This window comes from Siphateles boraxobius, unplaced genomic scaffold, assembly GCF_051911475.1.
Source record: "Siphateles boraxobius isolate OS27281-9 unplaced genomic scaffold, OSU_SipBor_1 77, whole genome shotgun sequence".
Classification (NCBI taxonomy): Eukaryota; Metazoa; Chordata; class Actinopteri; order Cypriniformes; family Leuciscidae; genus Siphateles; species Siphateles boraxobius.
This window is the reverse complement of record NW_027509205.1, coordinates 15,370,736-15,392,690: the sequence shown is the minus strand read 5'-3', so window position 1 is coordinate 15,392,690 and position 21,955 is coordinate 15,370,736. Positions and strand designations below refer to the sequence as shown.

Sequence of the window (21,955 nt, the reverse complement as noted above, 5' to 3'; positions counted from 1 at the left end):
TATTGGTCTACTTTATCCAATCAAGATATCATACAAAAGGTCAGTTAACTTTAACAATGTATGTGGCATAATAAACTCAATCTAAAGCAAAACCATCAAATGTACAGTGATCTACCTTGGCGTTGCACCACAAAAATGATTAATGGGCTTGACTGATAAAATGGATAATGTACATGGAAAAGTTTATGTATCTTTGTTCAAAGCATATCCTTAAACAACAAAACAGGGATTTATAGTGCAGTTTATCCACTCAAGTTAATAACTCTTGCCGTCAAGTTGACGAAAGCTCAGCAAACCAGGTGTCATGTCGAATATCACTAGACTGATTAAGCAAAGTGAGGCCTTGCATCCACCTCCGCCTGAAAGCCGCAGTCACGGTGAAGCTGATCGACTGACATCCTGCTTAATTGAAAGGCGATTTAAAACCTCAATCTAGCTTAGGTTTCACTTGCAACTTCAATTAAATCATCAACGACTGCCATCATACTGACGCAGGGTAGAGATACGCCAATCCATTGATCCCCTTTTCAAGCAGGGTTGTACGTCTTATGGTCATTCGGGGAAACCAAATGTAGAGAAATAGAGAAAGGTGAAGGAAATCAACTTCCATCAATGGTACATCTGCGGGCCACCACGTATCAGATCTCATATTTTTATCAGCCGCCGAAAGCGGGTTATTGTTTTAATTACCCTGCGAAAGGAAGAACGACTACTGTAGTCACATTCTTTGCTCTGGCAGATAAGAAACTCTCCTTTAACAGCAGAGGCTTCTGATAGAGCAGAGGGTTTATTAAAGCAGTCTGAAGCAGAAAATTGGCTTGCCCAAACACAGGCTGAACTGAATTGAACCAAATTGAAGGTGAGGTCTTTAATAAAAATATTAGCTGAGCTGCTTACGAACTGCTCTGCTTTGAAGAGCAAAAGCCGTGCCAGTTTAAGGGACACTCGTTTCCTCATTTCACATCTGTAAATAAATAAAACATCGTTTAAAGATTAAATGTTAATTACCAGAATTTTGTCTATTATTTGTAATCTCCTTAACGGAGCAGAGTTCTACAGAACAAAGCGCGACTTCAGAAACCTTTCCGAGAAGGAAACGCACAGAGCGTAATTCAAAAATATGGAAATGAAATGCAAAGAAAAAAAAGCAACTACAAAAGATTAAATTAGCTTAAAACACATTCTGTGTGTAGGAGCATGTGCTTGTAACTTGGAGAGACAAGCTCATTATTCTGATGCTAAGGAGCCATGCGCTTGCTGAAAATTGGTAGATACCAAAGACCGCGCAGAGGTTTAGCTTCCGCTTGCTCGTTAATTATTTCCAATCAGCTCTTGTTGATAAGAGAAAACAACACTTTGGAATTACCGCACTACGGAAATCTCTGCGACTCGAACTCGGATTACCGTCTGAATGCTTGAGAAACTGAGATAAACAAATAACAGCGAGAGGAGAACAAAAAACACAAAATCACACTTGATGTAACTCGTAGCCCATAAGGTTTTATCAGCCCGGAGTTCGGCTCGACATGTTTTCAGAATCGAGGGTCTAAAATTAACTAGATTAAAGGCGCCAATGCCTTGACCTCGCTCGAGCTCAGCTGGCAGATGAGAACCTCGTCTTATCTTGTCGACTCTCCTTCCAGGGGCTCGCTCCCACTCTGACAGCTTTTCAATTGACTGAACACAGGCTTCCTCCCCTCTCCTCCTAGACCCCCCCACACCCTCCTGTCCAATCTCACCTGTAGGGGCCGGTGTTTTATCACAGCGATGGGCCCCACTTAAACCTGACAGGGTGAGAGGAGGATGGGAGGAAGAAAGAGATAAAGAGAGAGAGAGAAAAGAGGAGAGAAGCGTTCGGAGGGATCTGACAAAGCTGATAATTACTCATGTATGCAGGGTCCGCATTTGCTAGACTGGCGGGCCAGAGTTCTGCACCTCTCTCCAGGGTAGATGTCTCTGAAGTGCTGAGGAGTCACTTCTCTCGCCTCTTGTCAATCAGTGCGTGGAACTCAACAGTCACGCACGCTTCCGTAACCTTCGGCCCACCGCATGGAGACAGGTATAAAGAAGAGTTGTTACTCTGGTGTGACAAGGTGAGGGGTTGTTGGGGTGCGGGAGCTGTCTGACATGTCCTCAAGACAGGAGGTCACAAAGCAGCATTGTAGAGCTCTCTTCCTAAAAATCACACATTTCTACTTGAATCCAACTTTTAGCACACATGGAATCCTCCACTTATGGTCCCTTAAAAATGTAGGTGTATATATGTATGCGTAAAACTGTCAAATGATGACTATTTTTTAATCGACTTCATTGCATGACATGCCAATCAAATAATTAATTGTATTACATCAATAAATATTTGGTGATAAAAGCTCCCAAATGAAGTTGAAGAGACGTTACATTAATGCAGGGGTTCTCACATATTTTTGTCAGCACAACACCTTAGGTGTAGTATTTGAAGTAATCAAATTGAAGTAATCTCTCTGAGATTTAAAGTTAATATTTCTATAATAGAATGGGAAATTTGCATGTTCACATTTATCTGATGCAATTAGATGCATATATACAGATGAATAATACTACTATTATTAGTAGTAGTATTAGTAGTAAAGACATGCGCTGCATGCTTCACTCTGAAACAGCTCATAAGACTGCGTATATATATTTTTTTTATATAAACATTAATGTTAAAAATGCTAATGTTTATATTGACATTAAAATGGTAGAAAAATAATATTAAAGGCCCACTGAAGTGCTTTGAAACACGCAGCTTTGTATGATGCGCTGACATAATTTCCACTGAAGCAGGAAGCTAAGGCGGCACATATTGAATGGCTCCTCCCCCTTTTCAAATAGCCAATAGCGTTCAGTTTACATCACAGACGGCAATTCGTACTTGACAGCACCATGGAAACGAATCCGAGCGCTGATACGTTGGATTCAATAGTAACGTTAGAGGTCTGAATAAATTCTAGCCATTTCATTCTGAAAACGGAATAAAACTGGAGCGTTTGAGCAACCGAAATCACATCTCCAACCCATACTGCTCCATGACATGACAACGGTAGTGATGTCCGGTTTGAGAACGAATCGTTCGTTGGTCGAACCAGTCGAACCAGTTAACCAAAACGCTGGTAGCTTAAAGGTGGGATCAGTAGTTTTTGAAATATGCTGTTTGGAAGTTAGTCGGACCGACACAACAACAAACGTGTAGCCAATCAGAAGTATGACGGTGGAGGAGAGGGAACGAGGGATCAAGAGGGAGATTTGAACTGAAGAAAGACTGCAAAAATAGAGATGAGACAATACAAAAGAGAAAAGAAGAAATCACTGGAAAATAAAGGGTTATATCTGGGCAAGAGCTTTAGGACCTGTGTTAATATTAGAAACGATGCCCAGTGCTGGAGAGAGCTAAGTGGGAAGCAGGGGCGCGGCTAGAAATGTTGGGCCCTATGAAAGAATGAGGTTGGGCCCCTTACCCCACCCATTCCATTAATAAAATCGATCTCTGGGGGCCCCAAAAGTGTGTGGGCCCTTAGAATCGTCCTAAATTTTCCCCCCTTAGCGGCACCCCTGGTGGGAAGGCCTGAAAACAGACGTGGAGGTTGCTTTGATTCGGGTCCACACATGAGTAACACTGAGTTTAAGTGTCATTGTGTGTCTGGAGCTGCTGTGCTGTTGGCAACTAACAACCAACTCTTGTTTGTAATTACTATTGTTCATTCTCTGTGTTTTCTTGTCATTCGTGAAGCATTATTCTGATGCGCTTCTGCTATGATAAACAAACATCCTCTCTTGGATTGCGTGCGTAACGGAGGCCAGTTAGTCTAGAGTCGCCTTGGCGACTGCTAGAGAATGCAGTGTTTAGCATCATTGTTAGTGCAGTCGACCCGCTTGCAGGGGTAAGCTCGGGGTTGGAGACCGACTCGGAGCAGGGCTGCTAGGATTGGAGTGTGAGTTTTGGAGGCGGAGCAATGAAGAAGAGATGTGTTTGTTTGGATTGATTTCAAATATCAACATTGGCCAACAGCATATTTCAAAAACGACTTAACCCACCATTAATATTAACATAATTAATAGATAGCCTTAATATGCTCCATCATGATTTTTCTTTAATTTATGCTTATTTAATTAGGGGGGAAATATATCAATATGTTTTCTGTAATACAACAATAAAATACTGTATTTCTGTACTGAGAATATATTGAAAATCACAACTGAGAATAATGGGAATTAAAAACAAGTCTAAAGTAAAATATCTAGAAAAATTACAATAATAAGAACTTGTCATGAAATCAATATAATAATGCAACTTCATTTTCTCTATGTACATTTTTCGCTTGATTTTTGGGGTAAAACGTGATCAGGACAAGTTTTCATGAGATTCACACTGACTTAAAAAATGAAAAGGAGTTGTTACAGCAAACTGAGGTGTCTTCAAAGGCACAACCGGTGAGCGTTCATGAATCGTTCCTGGTGGAGATGGAACCTTCCTAGCCCACACCACCCCCAATTACAGAAGACAATGAAAGTTACAATAAAAGTCTAAATACCAATGAAAAACTCTTAAAAAGGAACAAGTGCAAAAAGTAAATTACCTATGATGACAGTGACTCAACATGGTCAAATAAAGTTCTTCATTCATCTTAAATGAAGCGAAGATAGCAAGGTGAGAAGAGAAGGCCAAAAGATAAGTATCATATGAATTCAAACCAGAAACCTCTGGCAAGTGTGAAAAAAGTATTTTTTTGTGAGGAAAAAAAAAACCCTGCTGGTTTTTAATTTTATTTGGGTTGTACAAGACTTCTGATTATGTGCTTTACTGTGGCTGTGCTAAAGCACGACTTCTGATTATGTGCTTTACTGTGGCTGTGCTAAAGCACGATTCACGACCCACAGTCTAGTCGTCCCACACTTCCACCCACCCTTCCAGCCAAGAGCTCCTCTAATGAGGGCCTTTCCTCTGAGAGACCGCAAAAATCGCCCATGGCAAAAAAAACAACAACAAATGCCTGGCTAAGGCTATATAATTGGCTGCCACAGAGCAAGAAAGTTTACTGGGAAGGTAGACCAAGTATGACGCTGACCAGATGCATTTCTTACAATTCTTGTTTGCTTCTTTTTCTTTGCTTTATTCTCTTAAAGAGATACTTCACCCCAAAATAAACTATTTACTCAGACTATTTACTCACCTTCATGTTGTTCCAAAACAATATGCTATTTTTTCAATGGAACTAAAAAAAAACAGGTCTTGCAGCTCATTGTGACCGTGTATTTTTGTGCATTTAATCTCATATACTTAATGAGAAATAAAACAAAGCCACATAATGAGCCACTCACAGCAGAAGCTTGTCTAAATGAATCCATGTTTTTGAATGAAACAGTTTAGAGAGTCATGCAATGATCCTGATTTTGAACAAATCAGTAAAGGTACAGCTAATTGCTCACTCAAAAAGTGGATATATAGAGGTGTGTGTGTGTGTGTGTGTGTGTGTGTGTGTGTGTGTGTGTGTGTGTGTGTGTGTGTGTGTGTGTGTGTGTGTGTGTGTGTGTGTGTGTGTGTGTGTGTGTGTGTGTGTGTGTGTGTAATCACTTCAGATGCAAAAAGTCCTTGACATTTCTTTTTTTAAATTAGCACCTGTTTCAGTAATTTCACTTTAACAGCAATGAAAAGGTTATTACTCAGTTATTGAAACAACTTATTTAAAAAAATTTCACTTTAGTCTATTCATTGGGATTTAACACATTTGATTGTCTTTTGCTGCAAAAATAGCTACACGTGTGCTTTTTTTTTTTTTTTTTACAAAAGCCATGTCTGTCTTGTTTCATGTTGTCATGGGTAAAATAGAGTTGTTCTTTAATGTAGGGTATGTCCATTTCTGTCAGTTGTAGCTGCATATTAAAACAGTGTAGTGTTTACATGCTACTCGCAAAATCCTGTAATTGCCACTGTAACGATTTTCTTTAGCCTTAGAATGGGCAGAATTATGAGGTTGACGATATTTCCTTTTGCCAGTAACTTGAAATCATATGATTCAATTTGCGTCTTCTGATTGGTTCTGTGAACTTAGAGGCTTTTGCTGGCAAAGGGAAGTGGCATTTAGAAGTTTCTGCCAACAAACCGTTATTTCTGAATGTGCTGAGGCTGGGATTTAGCAGGTTTGAATTGAAAGTATTTGATGAAAGTATACTATGTGTGGAGAGCATTCGCTTTTTGACAGATGTGGCGTTTAGCGGCTTCTTAATCTGAATTCTTCAAATACATGGCAAATACGTATAAGGCTAGTGTTTATAGTATATAAATAAATAAACTAAATACCACCCCACCCCCCATTATGAAAATAACATACATTGTGCAAAATATTTCTTTTGATCTTGGTGTGCAATATAACCAGGATATTGCTGTGTGGGATTCATTTGCTTACAATAACCAACAATTACATGCAGTAAGCCTCAGCATTAGCAAACACATTCAAACACAATCAACCCCTTTGCACTGCCTAGTCTATATCCCTGACTGACAGGTCCAGCAGAGTTTCTTAACAGCCCTGTAGGTTCGGTAGTTCGCCTTGGCTGGATCGCAGTTCCTCAGCAGGCGTTTTCAATTTGAGATATCAGATCCACCACACTCCTCGTTTGGGAATTGGGCAGGATGGCCGCAGGGCCGTGGCTGTCTCAGAACTCCATGTGTTGGAAAGGCAAACGACAGAGGGACCCTGAACCGCTCGAGGCTTGTGAGGCGCGTGAGGATTAAACGGCGGCCTTGTCATGCTCCAGAAGTCGGGGGTCTGGAGGCTGCTGTACCCTCAGGGATTAAAACCAGGATTAATACATCAGCTCCACGCAGGTAGAACAGCAAAAATGCTTGCCAAAGCTCTCTGAAATATAACTGCCAACAAGTGGATTGAACAAACTTAACAAAGTGTACCAAAGCTAGTGCAGAATCTAGGAAAGGACAGATTTGCAATTTCTAATCTTTCAAATTTAAACTCAAAATGGATATTACTACTAATCCAATTTTTACTTTGTTAACGCACATTCTTGGCATTTTTATGTGCAATTCATCAGTGGATGTTTAAAATTAAAGGGGACCTATTATGCCCTTTGTCAAATTCTTTTTCCCAGGGTGTACTAGAACAGGTTTTCATGCTTGAATGTTCAAAAAACATATTTTACATTGTGCAGCACCTCTCTTCTCAAGTCTATCTGTAACGCTCTATTTAGTTCTGGTATATATGAAGCTCCTCCTTCCGATAAGCACAATGTGCTCTGAATCGTGGTCTGGACCAGCGTGTTGTGATTGGTCAACCGTGTGCGTTTCAGAAATGTCACACCCCTTACCATAACAGAATTAAAACACATTACCAACGCAACACAACCTCACCCCTTTTTTTGTGTATGCCTTTTAAATTATTATTTAAATGAGGAATATTGTGACATGTACATTCCCGGAAGGAAAACTACAATCAAGGCAATTCAGGCATCAAACAGGGCGTACTGATATAGTCAATAACTCCCTTTGGAGTGACTTTGTAATTATGCAGACGTTTTTCATGCTCAAACATCAACATTACACACTACAGTAGTGCTGTGACAATACTGGAATTTCCAATTTCGATACGATACCTTGAAAAATATCTATATTCGATACCATTTCGAATACCAAGAGAAAAATTGCCATATATACCATCATTCAAATAATTTGTTCATTTGAATGTATTCATTAATTTGGCTTTATGTGAGTGCCAGCAGTGGCCTTACATAGACCAGCAGTGCGCACACTTTTGGTGTGAGTTTTTGTGTGTCAATTCGCCGTCAGAGAGAAGAGAGTGAGAACACGCAGTATTCTACTATTGTGTATTGATACTGCAAAAAAGGAGAATTGGAACCGTTTCAGATATTTCACTATGGATACATATCGAAATATCTACATTTTTAACAAAACTACACTGAAGAATGATGAAAATGTAAAAAAGCAGTACCCCTTTAAGAATGTGGACCTCTGAATTTTTCCCCCCCAAAAAAACTGCACTCATAAAAAAAACTGCAACAACTATCCATTGGACATAAACTTCCTTGTGTTAACCTTTCAATTCCAGACATCTGGCTCTATTCTGTCCCGAAACATCCACTTTTTCCCCTCTCATTTCACTATCTCATTACCAAAGTAAAAAGGGTTGCGAACACCATTTCATGTCGACTTTAAAGAGATGCCTCAGTTTGCTTTCAGCTCGGCTGTTTTAGTAAAAGAACAAGGTCATACACTACCAACAAAGACGCACAAAAACTGAAGTAGTCATGTACAGATGTTCTTCTGTGCTCTGATTGGCAGATGAAACATCTCCAGGGGGAAGCTCATTACCCAGGTGCCAACATTATTTGTATAACCTCAAAGCACTCGCCTCTTTGCCATCTATGCACCTAAGACTGGCACTCACCGACAGCTGGTACAAAACCTGTGAGACTCAAGAGGGACAGGAGAGGAAACAAGCTAACACAAACACTTACACACGTAAATCACGTACACTCGATTTGACGAACTGAGCTCAATGGCGTTTTGCCATGCTACATGATACCTTGCGCACTGGGACGGCCTTGCGAGATTATCGTTTCAAATCCCTCTTTAAATCTAACACAAAGCATGCTGGGAGAGAATTAGTCACAAGCCATCTGCAGGTTTAACGGTCAAAAGTGTTATTTTTGTACTGTCAAACTAAGTCAAGTTTAAGGGTCGCCTGGTGAATTCAGGATTTTAATGTTTTAAGTGATTGCCCTTCTTTCCCCAAAATTAGCTAAGGCACAAAAGATCCCACAGTGCTTTGTTCTGTGGGGGGTTCTGTCACGGTTTCAAATACGAACCCAAGCGCAGACAGTATTCTCTAAACACAGTTTTATTTTATAAACAGAAAACAAAAACCCACAAGGGGGCAAACGAACATTGACAAGGCAAAACAAACACTGACAAGACTTGATTATAACTAGACGTCGAACTTGACAATGAACATAGAGCAATTCTGACAATAAGCTTGACCTGACAATACACTAGACTTGATTACTCACAGACAGGATACAAAACGAACAAGCAACTAGTAACAACCACAAGGAGATTATATAAGGGAGATAATCACAAGGGCACAGGTGACACTGATGAAACAATAATGACTGAACGAGGAGAACAAGGGGGCGTGGTAAACGACACAAGACAACGCAAACACATAGCCAAAACATTAGGCCATGTGTTTGCACACACAACCTGAGTCTGTCATGATCCTGCCTCAGAACTAGAATACAAGGATACAGGACAGAATCATGACAGGTTCGGCTGAACAACCATACATAACAGAAGGGATCCAGAAGAAAAAAGGCTTTCAAAATTATCCATAGAGCAAATAATTTTTATGTACAATCCATTTCAAATAGACTAACCACATGCTCTGAAGAGGGTAAAAAATAGTATGTAAAAAGAGGATTCTCTGTAAAGAGATCCACCAATCAGTCACTGCTGTTGAATCGGAAATCAATCAAACAGGAAAAAAAGCTGGATTCTAGTTAAAACTGCTAGTTGCTAGTTAACAATGCTTTTTTTTAACAAATTTGTTGTCTGGGAAATGACAAAACAATAAAAGGACTATTAAACTATAATAGTTTCAGCTAGGCTATAGAAAAAAAATCAGCCAATATTTTTCGGAAATTTAAACATGTAAACTGTTGATGAATAATATATTGAATGCTAAAAAATTTTTTTTTTAAATCGCAAAGCACATTAATAAAGAGCATCTACTCTTGCTTGAGCAGAGGTAGTTTACATTTGCTATGCATTTATAAGCACAAGCAGGGCAAACATGTGATTATATTAGTCAATTGTGCAATATTTGAAAAATTCAAATACTAATGTTTTACGTTTTTGGAGCATAGACGGTATGATAGTAAAGCTACCTGAAAAAAGAAATATATTATTAATAATAGTTTAAATAAAAAATATATATACGAAAGGTTATACACTACCGTTCAAAAGTTTGGGATTGGTAAGATTTCTTTCTTCTTTTTTAAATGATCTTATGCTCACAAATTATGCATTTATTTGATGAAAAATGCAATATAGTAATATTATCAAATATTATTTAAATTTAAAATGCACTTTATTCCTGTGATGGCAAAGCTGGGATTTTAGCATCATTACTCCAGTCTTCAGTGTCACATGATCCTTCAGAAATCATTCTAATATGATGATTTGCTGCTCAAAAAATATTTCGGTAGCACTATCTATGAAGACCATGCTGCTTATAATGAAGAATAGCTCCATTTATACTTAAGTAAGTCTTACTATTTTATAAATACATTTATAAACACTCAAGACCTATACTGCATTATAAGAACTGGTATAGCTACATTTATATTATTTTTTATAATTATTTATAAGTCATGCATTTGCCTTTTCAATGTGAATGCTCATGATCGAATTTGTTGGTCCAGCACATCCCAGATCTGATTTATATTGGTGCAGGTAAGATTCGTTCAATGAATCTTCTGAAATGCCAATAGAGAAGGAAAATACATTTGGAGATAGAGAGAATGGCTGGAAAGAGGTAGAGACAATGGTGGAGACAGAAGAAAAGTAGTGGGAAGGAAAGAGAGAGAGACAAGTAAAATTGTCAGCCTCAGTGAATGGCGAGCAGCTCTGGGCGGCGGAGGGGTCATGGTGAGCTACAAACAATCTGCATTAATTACAGCAGCTGGAGATTCACTCGAACCCAGAGAGAACAAAATGCTTGTGTCTCCTGCATAGGAGGAAAGAAATTGGCTTTAATGAATCACAAATGCAATTCAACTTCAACAATTCCACACCTGGCTCGAGAGAGGTGAGAGAAAGACAGATAGCGACCACATCATGAAGTTGATAGCATAGAATAATAATCGATGTTTGGGGGGAGGGGGGCTCTTCGGATGTTGCGTTTACGTTAATGAGAATCTGGCATGTTCTGTTCCTTCCACATGCACTTGCTTTCTACTTGCCGAGAAGGGACAGAAATGACCTATCTCCATAGAAACCAGGCCATATTCCTTTGAAAGCAACGGAGCAAGGCTATGACGGTGCCTTGTTTTTGACCCTATCATCAATTATAGAGTATTTCAGGAAGTAAACTAGAGGACCGCAGAAAGGCTTACCTTGCCGGCAACATGATCATTAATTTAATGAAACATGTTCAAGGCACTAAATAAAATCTCATCTCTATTCAGGAAAGTCAAGGTTATTATAAGGCTGTTATCAACCGGAACAAAATAACCTTTTTTTTCTCAGGCGTGTTTGTTTAGTAAATGTCTGCATCAAATTTTTAAACTTGCAAACTTTAAACCCGGTTCCCTTTTACAGCCACTTAACAAAAAAAAAATATCTTTGAAGTCTTCTAATTTGGGTGACCAATTTTTCTAGCAAATCAAATAAAAAACAAATAGTTGCAAGTTCCTTAACGCTAAATCCTGCCCTGAAATAATCCCACAAACAGATGTTGCTAACGCTCATTTTAATCTTAACATCTTTGCATTATAATTAAGTTTTTTAACAATTTTGTAATCTCTTCTTACTTTATATTGGCTTCACTCCTTGTTGCAGCAGTGTGAAACTGTTCAGCGGACAACTTGAAGCGTTCCTCATTCTGCAACACAAACAATGAAGATACTGATTATGAGATGAACCTTCATCTGAATATCTCAATCAACTGACTGCTAGAATACAAGTGGGGGATCATACAATGAACAAAGCTGACAGAATAGTATAGAATATGATAGTTTTTTTCTTTAGATGATTGGTGATATTTGGTGTCCAAAAACTACAATTTCATTCAAAAATAAAAACATTTCATTTTGATTCCAAACTCTTGCAGTGCAAATATTCTTAAAAGGCAATTGGGAGAGAAAATTATGAACACAATTATGGAACTTAAGTAAGTCATATCGAGACACTGAGCACTCTTTTGTATGTTTCTGATTTTCTCTTCTTCAAGGGCAAAAAACGAAACGGAAAAGAGCCAAATGATGAGTGTATGAAGCTCCACTCATCCCAAAATCTAAAGTACATAGAGTTTGGAACCTCTAAATCCTGATTTTTTTTATTTTTTTTATTAATTATCCTGACTATTCTTGATTTTTTTTCATAAGTGAAAAAAGTGAAAAGTGATTTATCCGAGCACATCATTTTTATTTAATGTACCCTTGTTATCTTTAATCAAAATAACCTCCTTTTTCTCTTGCTATGACATTTCTTCTCTTCTCTGATGACATTTTTACTGGCAAGAGGGCAGGACAACCTGTCACTCACATGAGATCGACCAATAGCAAATCACAGCCATCCAATGATCCAATCCATTCTCGATGGACAAAATAAAGCCCTGTCCTCTTTTTTTTTCTCGTTTGAGAAGCCGCTTCACTCGGAATTGCATCACAACAGGGAAGAAAAGTCTTCTGCAACTTCAGTTTCATGCCGAATTCAATTATGTAAACGGCATCTTCACACACATTATCAAAAGAAACGTATAGAAATTAAATTTACAGGCTTTCTCTAACAGTAAATCACATGAAGCAAAAATATTGCTTCCCACACTATAGGCTATAGATTTTTTCCATAAACACACATATATATATATATACATATATATATATATATATATATATATATATATATATATATATATATATATATATATATATATATATATATATATATATATATATATATACGTCCTTCCCAGAATTCCTGTTTCAAAAGAAAACACAAAAGCCCCAACTAACAATGGGCAGGACACATTTCTGAACACCGTATAGGCATCGCTGACGTGTAAATGTGGGCGGTCATGCGGTTATGTATTGAAAAAGAGATTCTATATCTCAATGTGACTAACCTGGTTAAATAAAGGTTAAATAAAAATGCTCTCCATCACCAGCAACATTTTTGACTAAATCTCATTCTATGGGCTTGAAGCTGGTGAAAGTGTTAAATAGCATGTGGGGGGATCCTTTATTATATGCAAAATAAAGAGTGAAAACTGTTGAGTATGATGCAGTCTAGCAGGATTACCGACACAATGACCTAAATACATTTCCTGAATCCCTTTATCCTTTCAGGGAGCAATCCCTGACAGATCTTCAATTCGGGGTCATTTTCATGCCAGCGGGAAACACTTAATACTGTAAAACAAAACTAATCCTCAATAACAAGAGCTTTCCTGCCAGGGCCAGTGAGCTTAGGACCCTAATTCTATAAATGAAGAACACTTGCGTATAGATCTGAAGCAATTGTTGAGATTAACATGGGGCCTTTGGATACTTTCAAAGCCTTTCACATTTTCCATATCTTCATTGCAAGATAATGATATCTGACCATCATCACAGCTGCAATACAGCAGTTGACACTGGATGGATTTATGTCAGAAATGAACAAGTGACTAAATGAGAAAACGGAGAGGAAAGATCAGGGTTACCGAGATGAAAAGCCCCTCTCGCATCCTCGCATGCATTAGCACAGACCGTCCCTTCCTGTAGCATCTCAGCAGGAAAGGATTTGTGCGTTATAATCACGCAGCTGGCACCTGCTTTGTCATTCTCCTCTTTGCCTGGCACTACCCATCAGTGACACCCTTGCCTTTCAGTCACAGCCGCTGCATTTCTAATCCAATCAGCATTTTAATCTGTATCGGGCAGCTATGCTTCACTGCAGGGTGCATTTGCTGCAAGACTTCCTCCTAAGGACGAGCACTTCCTGTGACAGACAGGGATCAGCACTGGGAAATATTTGGACCCGAAACATTAACCATCCATTATGACAGTAAACCATGTTAGTGTACTATCAAAAAGAACCTTCAATTTTAGAACCGTGGCATAGTTGTTAGCGCACTTTTTCAAGACACTCTGGCTATGTATACTGCAAAAATTGTGGAGGGTTTAAGTTTGAATCCTAAAAGCAAAAAGAGTAAAAGTAAAAAAACTGATCAAACATATTGGTTGAACGGTTACATTTTGTGGCACTTACACAGAATAAAGTACTAGGACCAGGCATTGCATCTGGGGCCCATTGCACCGGTCATACATAAGGTACAACCTATCCTAGGGCATGAATGGGTAAGAAACAATTTAGGCTACAGATAATTAAATATTAGAGTGCTGCACCACCAAATTTATTTAAAACGTAATCCCGTGCATTAAGTATTTACATAATCATCAAGGACAATGCATGGAATAAAACGGCAGACCAATTGGATTACATCAATGAACTCATGTTTTACCTGAAAGACTTCAATTCTTTAGACAAACAGAATATGATAATCTTGTACACTCATATACAGTTACAAAAAAATATATATATATTATATTAGAGATGCACCAATGTATCGGACAATAAAAGCTATTATTTTCACTATCGGCCATTGGCTGACTTTTAAACCAACCAATTCAAATAAAAAAAACATACTTTTTGATTATGTAATCCGTATGGCGAGTCAGCATCGTCAACTTCATCTTTGCATCCTACACTGACTCGGAAAACAGTAGTTTATCAATAAATAATTAAAATGTATTAATAAATAAAAATTAAAATCTTGCTATTTTTTTCCAGACACATTCATAATCATTACTTTTGCTGGTGCTTTACAGCAATCTTTATGTGCGCGCTTCAGTGAGGAATAGGCTTACCCCTATGTATTAAAGGCTCATTATGTTTTAGTAATTAGTAATTAAATTAATATAAACGTGAGATTAGTCAACTAATAGCTTGAATAAACGACTATTAGTCGACTAGAATAATCTTTAGTCACAGACACAGCCCTACAGTTACAATTTAATCTACTAAGCAACATAGCTGTTTTCAACATTGAAAATAATAAGAAATGTTTATTGAGGTTTCTCTGAAGGATCATGTGACACAGAAAGACTTGAGTAATGACTGCTGAAAATGGATGCATTGTATGCGCATGCGCGTGCGGTTTGTGTTTGTGTTTGGAGCTCCGTCGAATTGATTCATTAATCCTTGCTTTTCTTCTTTTCAACTAATTTATAAACAAGCACTTTCTATTTTTATATCATGGGAACTTATCCTCGCTACTATTCCTTATAAAAAACAATCGGATTACTTTGATATCGCTACTTAGATCCAACTTTGCGAATCTCGGCTACTAGCCTTTAGTCCGCTAGCATTTCACGCGTGGCCTCGCGCCTACCGACCGTCTTATTTTACACCCGTTTCACTGAAAGGATACAGGTTATATCCAGCATTTCACTCCTAAATTAGTAGTGATATTGATAGTATCACTACTAATTTACTGTTCATCTGTTATAATGGCGAACATATCGGATGTGTGTCTAACGTTACCTCTGAGTGCAGGTGAGGACACATTCGAGCTGATTTCGGTACGATTGGAGCTGGAATCGGTGGAGAAACAGATCCGTGGTCTGCTGGAGAAACAAGCCGAGCTGCGGGATCGGTGAATCACCTGAACGGTGACGAGCGCGTTGGAGCAGTAGTGCTGCACACGGGAGTAAACGACATCAGGCTGCGGCAGACGGAGGTTCTGAAGAAGGACTACAAGAGCCTGATCGAGACGGTACGCAGCACAGCGCCTGAGGCAACGATCATCGTGTCTGGACCGCTTCCCACGTACCGACAAGGACAGGAAAGGTTCAGTAGATTATTTGCACTAAATGAATGGTTAATGTCATGGTGTAATGAACAGAAACTGCTCTTTGTAAATAATTGGAATCTGTTCTGGGAGCGACCTAGGCTCTACCGTGCTGATGGCCTGCACCCCAGCAGAATCGGAGCGGCTGTTCTGTCGGACAACATCTCTAAGACGTTACACACCATATGACTAGAAAATCAAAGTCCAAATCACAGTCTTTGCTGTGCCAAATTAATTGAAATAAGTAGTGTAGAACATTATATAGAAACTGTGTCTATTCCTCGTTTAGTGAGGCCATATAATAAATCTACTGTAGGATCTAGGGAAAATCTTATTGTAATTAAACCTGAAAATCTAAATATCAGTGAACAAAAACAATTTCTAAAACTAGGTCTTCTAAACATTAGATCGCTCACACCTAAGGCGGTTATTGTAAATGAAATGGTCACAGATAATAGCTTCGATGTACTTTGCCTTACTGAAACCTGGCTTAAACCAAATGATTATTTCGGTCTAAATGAGTCCACTCCACCAGGATACTGTTATAAGCATGAGCCCCGTCTGATCGGTCGTGGCGGCGGTGTTGCAACAATCTATAGAGATATTCTTAATGTTATTCAGGAAACAGGTCACAGGTTTAATTCATTTGAAGTACTTGTACTAAATATTACGCTCTTAGATGTAAGAAAGAAATCCCTATTATCTCTAGCCTTGGCTACTGTATATAGACCTCCAGGGCCCTATGCTGATTTCCTAAAAGAGTTTGCAGAGTTTCTCTCAGATCTATTGGTCAATACCGATAAAGCAATAATTGTTGGAGATTTTAACATACACGTAGATAACACAAATGATGCGTTAGGGACTGCGTTTACAGATTTATTAAACTCTTTTGGGGTCAAGCAAAACGTCAGTGGTCCCACTCATCGTCTAAATCATACACTAGACTTAATTATATCATATGGAACCAATCCAACTGATATAGATATTATACCGCAAAGTGACGATCTCACTGATCATCACATGGTAACTTGTATAATACGTACTGCTGAAATTTGTCATGTTGCGCCACGTTATCGACCAGGCAGAACAATCGTTCCAACCACTATAGATAGATTCTTAAATAGCTTACCTGATCTATCTCAGCTGCTCAGTGAACCCAAACAAACAGATGAACTAGAGGAAATGACTAGCAGTTTGAGCACCATTTTCTCTAGTACATTAGATATTGTTGCACCAATTAGATTAAAAAAGGTTAGAGAGAAAACTAAAGCACCTTGGTACAACAGTGCTACGCATGTTATCAAGAGAGAAACTCGTAACTTAGAGCGTAAATGGAAACAAACTAATTTAGAGGTCTTTAGATTCGCGTGGAAAGACAGTATGTCACGTTATAAAAAGGCTCTAAAAGCAGCCAGGGCTGAGCATCTCCACAAACTAATAGAAAATAACCAAAATAATCCAAGGTTTTTATTTAACACCGTGGCTAGACTAACAAATATACAGACATCACCAGAGCAAAATATTCCGTTACAGTATAGTAGAAATGATTTTATGAACTACTTTAATGAGAAAATAGAAAGCATCCGTAACACAATTGTAAATGTACACTCTTTTATGGTGTCTTATGATTCAGCCTCAATTATCGCCCCTCTGGAACAACTACACCGCTTTACAACTATAGGACAGGAAGAGCTAAATAAACGTATCATTGCATCGAAACCAACAACATGTTTATTAGATCCAATACCCACTAATCTACTGAAAGAAGTGTTACCTGTAGTGGATATCTTCTCAATATTATTAACTCGTCTTTATTTTTAGGTCATGTTCCAAGAATATTCAAGCTGGCAGTAATAAAACCTCTCATTAAGAAACCGCAATTAGACCCAAATAACTTAGCAAATTACAGACCCATTTCAAATCTTCCATTTATGTCTAAAATACTAGAAAAAATTGTGTCCGCTCAATTGTGCTCTTTCTTGCAAGAAAATGAGATATATGAAAAATTCCAGTCAGGATTCAGACCGCATCATAGCACAGAAACTGCGCTAGTTAAAATTACAAATGATTTACTTTTAGCTTCTGACCAAGGCTGTATCTCAATACTAGTTCTACTCGATCTAAGCGCTGCGTTCGACACTATCGATCATAAAATACTCCTGGATCGACTACAAAACTACACTGGTGTTCGGTGACAGGCATTAAGCTGGTTTAGATCGTACTTATCAGACCGTTATCATTTTGTCTGTTTAAATGGGGAAAAATCAAAGATAACGTCAGTAGACTATGGAGTGCCGCAAGGATCGGTGTTAGGCCCTCTGCTATTCTCAATATATATGCTCCCACTTGGTAATATTATAAGAAAACATGCAATTAATTTCCACTGTTATGCTGATGACACTCAATTATATATTTCATCACGGCCAGATGAAAACACTAACTTATCAAATTTGACAGAGTGTCTCAAAGATATAAAATGCTGGATGACGCGTAATTTCCTGCTACTAAATTCAGATAAAACGGAGGTATTACTTATTGGTCCAAAAAACTACCCACAAACTCACTTACAATACAACTTTAATATAGAAGGATGTCCAGTTACTTTATCCACTACAGTAAAAGACCTGGGTGTTATACTAGACCGCAACTTGTCTTTCGAAAATCATATTTCATATGTTACAAGAACAGCCTTTTTCCACCTTAGAAACATTACAAAGCTACGTAACATGCTATCTGTTTCTGATGCAGAAAAGTTAGTTCATGCATTCATGACCTCGAGACTAGATTATTGTAATGCTATATTAGCTGGCTGTCCTGCATCCTCAATAAACAAGCTACAGTTAGTGCAAAATGCAGCTGCTAGAGTTCTTACTAGGTCAAGAAAATATGATCATATAACACCAATTTTATCATCTCTACACTGGTTACCTATCAAGTTCCGTATCAATTACAAAGTACTATTACTGACCTATAAAGCCCTAAATGGTTTAGCTCCTGTGTATTTAATGGACCTTCTATCGCCCTACAATCCATCACGTTCTTTAAGATCACTAAATCCGAGGCTTCTGGTCATTCCTAGGATATCTAAGTCCACTAAAGGAGGAAGGGCGTTCTCACATTTAGCTCCAAAACTCTGGAATAGCCTTCCTGATATTGTTCGAAGCTCTGACTCGCTGTCCCAGTTTAAAACTAGATTAAAGACGCATCTCTTTAGCCAAGCATTTACATAATGCTTACCTTTTATACCACTGCTGAATCAGATCAAATGCATTTAATATTATAAAACTTGAAGAGTCTGTAGGTTATTTGTATAAGTTGCATAGTATTTACAGTCATTACGTTCCTGTGTATATTGCGTGAATGACGGGTGGTTGGGTAGATATTGTGTTTTGCGGTAGTTGGTATGCCATACGGAACCGTTGCCACTGAACCTGCATTAACGACGACAGTGGGGCTCGACAGCCTTAGTCAAACGGGTCGGCGCGTATGGTTGGGTGGCGGAGAGATTGTGAGATTGTGGTTGGGTCTCAGCAGCAGGAGGGATGTAGAGGTCAGTAAGCAGGGCTGAGTTGAGTGGGGGACGGAGGGGGGTGACTCTGGGACGCAAGAATCACTGTCTTCATGTTTTTTATCATTTACGCCCGTGTTATGGAAATCATTATGAACAGCAGCTACGCTAATTATTTTCCCTTTTTGCTTTTCTGCTGTTATCTCGGGACGCGAGTCCCGAGAAAAACGGCGTTCGTCAGCTCCAGTTTGTATCCAGCCTTTCACAGAGACTTCAGATACGCCAATCACAAAGCCTGTGAAGAGACGACTCAACACCGGTGATATGGACCCTCTATGGTGGACGGCACTGATCCTCAACAACTCGTCTCAACACCGGCGTGATTACTTGGACTTCCAAAAGATGGAAATGGATAAATATTCTAAATGTTCCGATCCAATCTGACTTGTAATGCTGCCCGAATCATAAATCATGCACTGTTCCTTCGTTGGCCAGAGGAGAACTGGCCCTCCGACTGAGTCTGGTTTCTCCCAAGGTTTTTTTTCTCCATTCTGTCACCTGATGGAGTTTTGGTTCCTTGCCACTGTTGCCTTGGCTTTTGGCTTGCTTAGTTGGGGACATTTAATATTCAATAATATTATTGATCTGCCTTGCTTAAGGTGGACGTTGACTCAATTTTCTTTTAGAAACAAACTCTGTTATATTATTTTCATGTTATCACTGTGAAGCTGCTTTGATACAATCTGTATTGTAAAAAGCGCTATATAAATAAAGGTGACTTGACTTGACTTGACTTGAAAATAAAACATATTAAAAAAGAAAACGTAGAGATTTACATTTACAACATTTGGATACTTTCAAAGCCTTTATTTCCCATGCCCTCATTTCAAGATAATGATATCTGACCATCACTATAGATTTATGAAAGAAATTAACAAATTACTATTTTCATATTATTTCTGTTTTAATGTATTATTGATCAAATAAATGCAGCCTTGGTGAGCATACAAGACTTCTTTCAAAAAGGATAGTGGGTAACAAATTATTATTCAAACGAATAAAAACAATGCAGGTCAGGATCTGTTTGACTTTAACCACCTGCAAATATATAGGAGATAGTCTTCACTTAGAACAGATACAACTGATATTATGTCAGAAAGGCCTTGTTTACATCTTAAAGGCCATGTCCAGATTTACTTGTGGACGATTATATAACTGAATAAAGCAAGATACATACATATGAAATTTAATAAGGCTGAATAAGCAGATGCAACATAACCCAACGTTTTGTCAACTCATCAGCGTTTACTTTTTGCATTACCATACTGAGATGCAACACAGCAAAAACATATGCAAAAAGTCCTCTTCTTGATTGTAATGCTGCTCCACCTCCCTGGTTCTCGCCATTACAGAGACAACGAGCTATTACACCCCTGCAGCCCCTGACATCCGCGTACACTCAACACAGCATGAAAAATGGAATTATGTATAATTCTGTTTAAGAATTATAAAACTGAAATTTTAAATACTTTGAAGTAAATTAATTTAGGATTTGGCAGTGCTGGTGCCCTAGGCCACAGAGGGCCAGATATCTGCCGCTCTCGTCTCCGTCCAGGTGAAGCCTGCCGCAGTCGGTTAGGGAATTTCTAGAACGAGGGCTTGCGTTGACAGCACGTCAGCCCAGCTGCCAGGTTTTCAGGAGGATTATTATCTCGTACCCACGCTCAAGTGCTTTGCAACTAGTGACAAGGGAGAAAGAGTGAAGCGGGGGGGGGGGCTAAAACGGCAGGGCAATAAAAAGAAAATCTTGTCTTGAGAGTGCGAAGCAGCTAAGAGCGGGACGCAGACATGAGTAGTGAAGGTTTAGCGGGATTAGGGAGCGCCAGCGCTAATTCAAAATGGTGTCGGAATGCTGCTGTTTACAGCTTTCGCTTTCAGCTGTGCTAACTCACCGTCTTTGGCAGAATTTATGGATGTTAGGCGATTATGCGTGCCACCTTCAAAAAGAAGTGGGGAGGGGGGAAATGCCACGTTTGCTGCGATAAAAGGAGTTTGCCACTTGCGGAGTGGAGAACGTTCCTGCGGTGGCTCGCCTGCGCTGCAGAGATAGACTTCTTCAGCCGCACCTGCCATCGACGGGACACGGGTGAAGCGGGATGGATACACCACACCTCTCAGAGGTCTGTCATGAAGATACCCCCCCCCCCCTCCCCCCAAAAAACCTCCTGCTGGGGTAACAGCAGTCTGAGCAGACATGCCAACTGCCTGCATTATCCCTCTCCCGTGGTCTGACTGTGTCACACGGCAAGTAAAGCCTGACTGCAAACACTCTGTGCGCCTTTTATTGCCAGCTTCTGATCCCTTTGGCAAACGGCGCTTCCTTGTAATGAGGTAAATATAAATATTGGGGCATCTGACACACTGGGTTGATCCTATTTGCTATTAGACAGAAGATAGCTCGCCTGTAACCTCAATGTGTGCGAGATAGCGAGTGTGTATGTGTGTGTGCACGTGTGTATAGATGGGAGGGGAGCTCCCAATGTAGAATGTTTATTTATGATGATCGCACAGTAATTAGCACTGGGTCACCATTAATCCTCACAGCCTGTGTCTGCCCTTAGCCAGCAACGGAGATTGACACAACGCGGACCACCCCCACATGCCCTGACGGAATACTTTCCATACCACCCATATAAGAGACTTTGTTGGACTTTGAATCAGGGATGTGCGTGATTCAGATTTGAATTGAGAATATCTTTACACTCAGTTTCTGAATTTGAAT

The 21,955-nt window shown here is 39.1% G+C and overlaps 1 protein-coding gene across 2 annotated transcripts in view; it reads right to left on the bottom strand.

The window, feature by feature from the left end:
- The window catches only part of chchd6a (coiled-coil-helix-coiled-coil-helix domain containing 6a), a 78,892-nt gene that overhangs the window by 21,102 nt on the left and 35,835 nt on the right, over positions 1-21,955 (bottom strand). For both annotated transcript variants that reach the window (XM_077219194.1, XM_077219193.1), the window contains one exon: positions 11,584-11,654. In XM_077219194.1, coding sequence (XP_077075309.1) covers positions 11,584-11,654 — 71 coding nt within the window. The remainder of the gene's footprint in view (positions 1-11,583; positions 11,655-21,955) is intronic.